The sequence below is a fragment of the Mytilus galloprovincialis genome, chromosome 5, assembly GCF_965363235.1.
Source record: "Mytilus galloprovincialis chromosome 5, xbMytGall1.hap1.1, whole genome shotgun sequence".
Classification (NCBI taxonomy): domain Eukaryota; kingdom Metazoa; phylum Mollusca; class Bivalvia; order Mytilida; family Mytilidae; genus Mytilus; species Mytilus galloprovincialis.
Genome location: NC_134842.1, coordinates 63230210 through 63239955, shown reverse-complemented (window position 1 = coordinate 63239955; position 9746 = coordinate 63230210). Strand labels below are relative to the sequence as shown.

Here is a 9746-nt window from a genome sequence, read left to right as displayed (position 1 = left end):
ACAGGGTATTTTAAAAAGTAATTGATTAAATTAAATGACATGTAATCAGAGTTTTGGCTGATTAATGATTAATGATTACAATGATTACTTGAAAAATTGTAATCAATTGGAGCTGATTAACGATTACAATTACAATTACCCCAAGTTTGCGAGTGTTGCGTTTAAACCAAGTTATAGTTGTCTGTGATAGAATATATGTATATGAATACTGTAGTTTATACTGAATTTTCAAGTCATGTTGATAAATGTTATAATCAACTCTGGAATTATAACATCGAACTTCAGAATCACATTACATTAACATGTTCTCGTCCCGATATGCATGTACGTTTTGTAAATGTCTCATCTCATATAAACCTTTTATCATCATCAATTTTTAAGTTAAATTGAAAACTTTAGAACAGGGAAGGTAAACAACGCATAGCTTATATGTTCATTATAACTTCTTGAGTGTTTACAAGCATTTATGTTCGTTCTCTTTGTCTGCAATGGATTTCAGATTTCAATTTACATATGCAATTTATGATTGTTTTTTTTTATAATTTGGAATTCTATACCGAAAATTCTTTAAAGTATATACAAAACTGTTTCTTAGATACAACTAAAGTTTTGGTTTAGAAGTGAGGCTGTTTTAGATTAGAGCCCGTGAATGTAAACATATACCATATTAGTTGATTGATCATTTGAATAATAGAACTCTCAAAGGTTATCAATTAAAAAGAGCATTCAGATATACTTATGTGTATTGCTATATAAGTATGTACACTTATAGTCATTATCATATCAATGCTTTAATATGTCATGCTTTTCTCAAACGTTAATATGCCGTCTTGCTTTCTCTTCTTACATTGCGGATGAACAGATTGATATTTGAGTCATATGTATGTAACAGTTGTAATTTGCGTTAAACGTGCTTTCGGTCTCTATTCTGAGACCGGTTCTTTGTGGCTTTTGTATTTTCCCTAGTATATTGCAATACTCAAAAGTAGAGAAGGTCGTAACTTTTGGCTAGCTAAGATTCAGATTGGTGAAAAGGGTCTTGTTTAGTGGGTCACATGTGTTTGACTGTCAATGGCGGTCGATATATATATTGTTTACTAAAATGGAGAAATGGTTCCTGACAACCAGTATTCAAATTTCGTGGTATTCTATATATGAATATTGACCGGTATTTACAGTAAAATCCCACATAAACCAAAAGCTCCTGTGTCCGGAGCCTTAAAGTCCGTTGTTGTTGGTGGCTGTATTTCGTTTTCTGTCGTTTACTGGTTTAACAGTATTCAGAAACGACTTGTTTTAAACTTGAAATTCCTGAGTTTTTAAGCTTAATGTAAGTAATTGGTTCTCTTCATTGTTTAAGGCCGAACAGATAGCTATATTTGATTGCTTTTAAATCTGGAAGATAATTATCAAGGAGAATCTTTCCTCATTTCTTTATTTTCATGTTTGATCAAGAAACAAGTTCCAATGAGACGAAAACAGCTAGGACAAACAACAGTAAAATATTACACAGGTCATTATAAATAAAAGGAATTTTAGGAACAGGACAAATGAAATGGACAGTACATCCGACAAAATAAACGTCCAACACCGGATATAACCAGCAAAAAACAAACAACGACAGACGTACAAAAAAGACCGACAGCAACACATTAGATGAGTGTGACAGGATCCTCACAATAAACTATTGTGAATACTGGTCCTCTGGAATGGTAAGAATTGCCACTTGTAACAACAATTTAATTGTTTAAATGTAAGATTCAAAAAAAGTATCTGCGCATACATTTGCGATAACGTTAATAGCTGGTTATGATCAATTTACAAAACTGACAAGAAATCAACGTCTACGGTAGAATAGCTTCTCGTAGAAATAATCTACATTTGAAGCTTGATTAGAAAATTGCGTTTATAATGACACAACACAATTATTTTAACACACACACACACACACACACACACACACACACACACACACACACACACACACACACACACACACACACACACACACACACACACACACACACACACAAAGGAACTGTTTCAATCATATTCATTTTAAATTTCGAACACGAATGCGTCTCCACTGGTACGATTAGTAACAAGAAGAGTAGATGAAGCTTTGTCTATACTTATAGCATAGGGGTGATTAATTCCATTATCCTTCGACAGAACTATTTTATTCCTTTTTCCGTCTTCTGATAAAACTACAATCTTATCATTTTCCCTGCTAGCCACAAATATGAATCCATGTTTGTCAATTGTTATTCCGAATGGTTCACAAATGTCTGCATGCTTGAATGTCCATAATAAAGACCCCTTGTTGGTGTAGCACGATATCAGATTATCTTTCCAATCTGCACAGACGATATTACTTTCATACAGTGCCGTACGGACAGTATAATCTCCTGGTACTATTATCTCTGATAAAACATTGCCTTCGAGATCAAGCGTTACAACTTTATTTGGGCAACCACTTAAGTTCACAACCAATGTTTCACCATTGCTGTCGATTCCAAAACATGCCTCTCTTACTTTAATAGACTTTATTTTGCTTTTTTCTATTAGGTCAATCAGCAAAATTTCCCACTGCTGAAAATTTGTCACGGCTATTATATTACCTTGGATGTAACAAATATCAGATGGCCTTTTATCAAAACGAATTTCATTTCCAGTAAAAATCCCGTCTTTTGGAAACAAAAGCAAACTTTTACTGACTCCATCTATGATGAGACTTCTACCATCAGGTAAAACTTGACAACCATATATTTCTAAATTTTTTAATGTTTTCGGAATTTTTAATGTTGTCTTTAGTTTCGGCTTAATACTATCAATTGTTTGTAACGGTGAAACTGACAGATGTACTTGATATTCACTGGAAGTTTGTAGCTGCAAAGTACATGGAGATGAATTTGTTACTACAGTACCAAATGTCCTTATGTTATCAGTGAGACACTTAAAATCGAAAGATAATTTCGACTCCAAGCGAATCTCGTCAAATAGACCTTTTCTTTGCAATTCGTTTAGATATCCAATTTCATCTGATGTAGATTTCTCCAAATACTGCAAACCTACGTAAATTTGAAGGTCTGTTGCATACTTCGTCATTTTTGCAAAGTCATTTTGAAAATTTTGAATTACCTCTTTTTTGTTCCCAATTTCATTGGAAATAATGTTAGATTTTTGTTTTATCTTATTGAATTCCACAGATATATCATCCATTATTTTCTGTTCTAATTCATCTAGATGCTTATCAATTGATGCACGCAGATTTCGTATTTCCTTTAGGGATTCGGTTTTGTTTTCCTGAATGGTAACTATTCTAGAGTTTAAGTATTTAACTACCGTATCAAAATTTTCCAGTAAAACATTTAACTCTTTGTCCATATTAGAAACTTTAGCTGAAGTTTTGATATCCTTTAACACTTCAACCAATGGATTTAATTCTCTACAATCTTTATGGTTATCTGTTATGCACTTAACACAGCACGGGTCGCCGTGGAATTTACAATAAAAGTCATACTTCTGATCGTGCTTTACACAACAATTTTTTATATCAACAATAAAAGAAGGTAGTTTTTTGTAAGTATCCATTGCTATAGTTTGATGATCTTTTGAGGCTTTAATTCTGCTATGATGTCTTTCACAGTCTTTGCAAAGAAAAGTCTCACAATCGGCACACCAAACAACTGCATCATTGGACACACCTTCCTCTTCACAAAGATGACAAATATGGTTAACAGATGCCATACTCATAAGATTAGACCTACAATAGATATTTTTAAAGATGCAAATATCAAATATAACTCCTATCCCTTTTCCTATCGGAAGACATTTGCCCTAAACCCTGCAAAAGATTCTTGTTGCAAACTAAGTTTTGGTGCATTTGAAATTTGTTCAACGTTTGTCTGTGTCTTATAGTCAATAAGTGTTGTGCAATATATGAACTATATAATATTTTATGTAATAATCTGGATACCTATTAATCTTTTTTTTACATTTTCGTAAGTACCTATTGACATGTTGTTATAATCTGTCATTTGAAGGAGTAGTATTGAAGATGAACTACATGTTTTTTTAAAAGGTTCACTATGAGAAGATCTTAGACGCATATTGTTTTATGAAGGTGCAATTTTTTATGTGGATTTAAACGTTTTATCAGATAATGAAAACATTACTTTCTTATTCAATAACGATACATTTTTGGAAAGTGTTGCTAAAACCTGCTATAACATTTTAATCAGAATTATTTTTTATATGATTACTTATGCTGTATTCTAATGATATTCTAAAGCAATACTATGTTATTATCTAATACGCACATTATCGAATTGTATTTTAATATTGCTTGTACAATATCTAATAAATCTTTTAAGATTGCCACATACTATATTAAAGTAATATTTCTTGTATACATGTATGTTTTATGTACCTTTTTTATTGTGTAAATATATGTAATTGTATGTGATGAGAATATTATAAAATAGTGAACAAGAATCTGGAATTGGTTACTCAACTGGTCCAATTGAGCTAACTCACAGTTTCATGTGCTACTTATTCTTCAGTAGTCTATGGAGATGTAAGTCTTTTCGTAGTATTCGCTTTTTCGACGTTCAAGTTTTAATGTCTTCTCGATATCTTCAGGTTTTTTTTATATTGAAATATCGATTTTTAATTATTGAGAATACCAAATCTATTATTTCCTGTAATTGATACGAAATCTTAAAAGAAAATCCGCAAATTAATTTCTTATTTTTAGTTTATACTAATTTAATAGCAAGGTATTTCGGTTCCTCTTCCCCTTAGTTAACTAAGTGGGAGAATGATTTTTGAAACATATTTAAAGATACATGTCTTTACTGGAGTTATAATATCTTAAGAAAGTTCAGATCTTGACTCGCTTATTAGTGAAAGTTATTACCATAATAGATTTAGAGAAAATTGCAGTGCGATATGACAATTTCATATTTCAAGCAGTTATAATAGCGATATCAGAGTTCTATATTTCATTTCTGATGCACAAAGTAAAACAATGAAGCTCTTTTCTGGATTTACCTTCATCAGGAAAGATAAAAAAGGAATCTCGATTTCGCCATCATTCCAACTGACTTCATTTTCGAAAATTGACATCTGTTACAAACATATTCTTTTATTACACAGTACAATTAAAGTTACAAATATGTACTAGCTTCCGAAGCTGAACAAAACACCTTACAAATATAGATTTATTTCGTCTTCAAACCAAAGTTCAACTACTGAACTGTCTATTCTAAATACTAGTACACTTGGTACAATCATAAACCTGATAATAAATTGTTCAAATAAGGCCTTTGAAAATAGTGGAATTAATTACTTTTGGAGTGTCAAAATTCGTTTGAAGTACTTGATAAATTGTATGCTTATATTAGTGAATTAAAATTTGTTGAAAGTTTTGATTTTTATACCCTATAAACAACTTTGTCACATATTCTTATTAAGAAAAAAATCACAGACCTAATTAAATGGACATTTGAAAAGTCAGAATTCAAAAACATATTTTGAAACTCTTATAGGTAATTTTTTAGTAACAACAAACAAAAAAACTATGTCAGTTGGACATGCGTTGATACTATGACTGCCCTTAAATTTTTCCTAAATTTGGATATTCCGTAAATAGTCAAGTTATCTGAATTAAAATGGAGAATAACTGTGCACCATTTATTATGGACCTGTTTCTGTATTGTTATGAGTAACAATTTATGACTAAAATCAGCAAAGACCCACCGAGACCAATCGAAACACACCTGATACAAAAATGTAATAACAATTTTAGATATTTAGATGATATATTGACGACTTCAGTGTGTAAGTAAACGATATATACTGTGGATTCATTTATTTTCGTGGGTATCAATTTTCGTGGATAGAGAAAAAAAAAGACGTTTCGTGGTATACGTAAATTTGTGGATCGCTGATTACAACAACAAAAATTAGATACGTAATTCGTGGATTTCTTTTTCATTTAGGAGATCATATAACATCCTTGGTTCGATCAATAATAAAACAAAACAAAAAAGAAGGAATTCATTGAACAAGTTTTGAATTGTCAAAATCCTCGCTTAATTGGTCATTCTAGGTTAAAGTGTTCATTGATAACTTCGATTACAATAATGGGCAGAGACAACTAATTATTTGTTTGTTTTACAATTTATAAATTCTTGTCTGAATTCTATAAGGCATTAAAAACTTTATGATTGAAAGCTAATTTCCCTTATCACGATATAATAAACAGTGTTATAAGTATAAGGTGTGAAAATAAATGTTCCTGTAATAAACAATATTACCTACGGGCAATATCCCCGTACTTAATCCTATTGATTTTTAATCACTGGTAAACCAAACTATGACACGGTAATTAACAACTTGCAGTTATTTTCCATGAACAGTTTTAATCAATTTTAAAAAGTAAATTATCACTGATATTCGATATATTTATTATAGATTTAATCAAAATACTTGTATCTTCTTTCAATAAAAATCACGTGTTATGTTACAATGTTTATCGCTAGTCAACACTATACTAGAACTGCATAACATAACCGGAAATAAACATCCAACTGCATACACATTTATCGGGATCATTCTTCGTTGAATTCTTGAATTCGTGGTTCAATGTGACCCACGAAAATTGGTATACCACGAATAAAAATGAATCCACAGTATCCTGTTGAATTAATATAAATAAGCTAATATTATGATATTATACGGTATTTCTGTATTGGCCTTGTTATTGGTCCGAGGCCAATACAGCTGGACGAGGACCAATAACAACGCCAATACAGAAATACACGTAATAGTATCTTTATTAAATAACTACAGTGTGACAATATTTTTTTTTAATTTCATTTCAAAAGAGATAAATATTTTTACCTTGAAGTGGACTATCCAAATCTCAGTTTCTTTTTATTAGATGCAATATATAATGATCTGGTGCTGTTTCTAGGTGTCTTCAGCATTTTCTCATCTGATGAATGTGTCTACCCTTTTCAGTCACTATAAAGTGTTACAACTTAAATTTAGACGCAACACATAAATAGTAATTGGAAAGGTACTGCCTTTTCAAGTGTTATGCATAAACTAATTGAATATATTAAAAAAAAAAAGGAAATGTAGGAGTTAAAAATGATACAATTTTCCATCATGTCCATATGATAAGCCAAATGACCAAAGAACGAAGATTAGCATAATTACAGAATGCATATGCCTGGTTCAGGTCTAAAAATAAATGACAGTTTACAAAAAAAAGCGAAAGTAAACAGTTAATCGATTTGTACCATCGTGATATAATTTATGAGGTCGTCAGAAATAAACTTTGTGATGATTTACTCGTTCCCCAAACTTGAAATAATTCCATCGACTGCTTTCAGAATGCTTTTTAAATTAATTTGACCGTCTTTAGCCTGAAATATATGGCATACTGACATTTTCAGCATGTTTAAGATGTCTGAAAACTGCGTCTTCCAAACAAATGTTTACTTTCAGTTTATGTTTATCGTGACTTTCGATGTAAAAACTAGAGACGTTCCGAAATCCTGTATTTGTGTCAACTCGGCCAATATAGAATAACTCGGCCAATACAGAAAAAAATTATATTGGCCGAGTTATTCTGTATCGACCGAGTTTAAACCTTATATTGCAAAGGCAGTTTTCATCATATTAAGTCCAATAACAGTGTAGTTAATTAATAATAACAATGAACACTGCCCTTTCCTGGATCTTGTATCCATATCATATACAGGTACACATAAATTTGCGTTACATATGTACATGCTACTAAAATCAAATTAGCCATATAACAATACATACAGACATGGTCAATTATTACTAGAAGTATATAACAAAACATACATACATGGTCAATTATTACTAGAAGAATATACATACTTTATAGATTACATATCGCCATTTCCCATTATGTTATCAGGAGGTAAACAAAGATCAAGGTCACAGGTGTGCTATATAAATATCTACCTTGATGACATGTTAGCAAATAGAAATTGTAATACTTAATTTTGACACATAAACGCAGTATCATATTGAACTTATCAAGAAAGTAATGTTGAAAAAAGAATGTTCCTCTCCAGTTTTCTTTGTAATGCAAGCAAGATTGGTCTCATTTCAAATCCCGTCATTTGAAAACAAAAGCATACTTTTGCTGACTAAATTTAGTGTAAGAATTCTACCATCAGGTAAAATATGACAGCCATATATTTCTTTACGGGTAAATCAATCGTTAATTTAGGTGAGACATGACAGCTTCGCTTGATATTCACCAGACGTTTTGAGTTTTAAAAATGCCATGGATTTGCGCAATTTCAATAAACTCATCATGGATACCAGTATTTTCAATATTGCACCAGACGCACGTTTCGTCTACTCACCGGTGACACTCGTATCAAAAATGTTAAAGGCCGAATAAAGTACGAAGTTGAAGAGCATAGAGGACCACAAATTCCAAAAAAGTTTTGTCAAATACAGATAAGGTATTCTATTCCTGAGGTAGAAAAGCTTAGTATTTAAAAATTAAAAGTTTTGTAAACAGTTTATTTATAAATATGACCAAATCAATGATAACTCAAGTCAACACAGAAGTGCTGACTACTGGGCTGGTGATACCCTCGGGGAATAAAAACTCCACCATCAGTGGCATCGACCCAGAGGTTATAAATAAACTCATCATAGATTTCAAATGTCCCCAATAACAATAGCTTTTAATTCACAATATCGTCTCCAAGTTAATCTCTTGTAGTTGACATTTTTTTTGTAAATCTAGAAAACATTAGATTTCTTTTGTTGGGAATTTTCCAATATTCTGCACTCCTACGTAAATGTTAAAGTTTGTCGCATACATTTTTAATTTTAATATATTTCTCTTATTATTCGAAAGCTTGCCACACTCTAGTTTTATCTAATCGAATACCGAAAACATATCACTTATCATTTATTTTCTGTTTCATCTAAATGTTTATTTACTGAAACACGCATTTTTCGTATTTCTGTGTTGGTGTAGACTGTCTTCCGTATGCATACATTTATACTTTTCGACATGGAGAAATTTATATATTTGTTTTTATAAATTATTAAAACATGAGTCTCCATTGCAGATACTAAACATGGCAATGAGGTTGTTTATTTGTAATATAGCTGATTTATTTTTTCAACAGATGTGATATGTTATGAATTTTAAGAAAACAAAAACAAACAGTGATATGATCACATAGATAAACTTGTAAAAACTGGAGTCAACATAAATGTACACAAACAAAAAGTTATATTGAATAAGGTAATTCAAGTATTAAGTTATAGCATTCAAATAAAACTGACTTGAAAATAAATAATTATTTCAAGAAGACATACACAAACTATACAAGGTAGGAATCTTCCTTTTCCGTTATCTTGTCACTAGAAATGTTAGATAAAGAACTATTGTTGACAATTATGAGATCATTTCCAAAGAGTAGAACTAATTATTGATTTATTCGGTACATGTACAAGACTATTTTTTTTTATCATTGCTACACAGGCGCGGTTCCAGCCATTTAGAAAGGGGGAATCCAACACTCGGAACACGCACATGGACCGCAAATGCTACCTCACTCGACGATAATGTTTTGCTGTTCAAAGAACATAGTCTATAGCTGCATATCATGAAGAAGAACGTCTGTATTATATATATATATATATATATATATATATATATATTTGTG

General features: G+C 31.1%; 1 protein-coding gene across 1 annotated transcript; it reads right to left on the bottom strand.

Moving 5' to 3' along the window:
• Positions 1–2024: 2024 nt before the first annotated feature.
• On the bottom strand, positions 2025–7961 carry LOC143074639 (uncharacterized). The gene is made up of 2 exons (XM_076249998.1): positions 7924–7961; positions 2025–3766 (listed from the first exon to the last, which is right to left on the bottom strand). The coding sequence occupies exon 2, from the start codon at positions 3754–3756 to the stop codon at positions 2059–2061; it is 1698 nt and encodes a 565-aa protein (XP_076106113.1). The 5' UTR covers positions 3757–3766; positions 7924–7961; the 3' UTR covers positions 2025–2058.
• Positions 7962–9746: the final 1785 nt, after the last annotated feature.

What these genes read in the sequence shown, in the direction of transcription:
- LOC143074639 (XM_076249998.1), bottom strand. Translation starts at nt 3,756, where the DNA reads ATGAGTATGGCATCTGTTAACCATATTTGTCATCTTTGTGAAGAGGAA.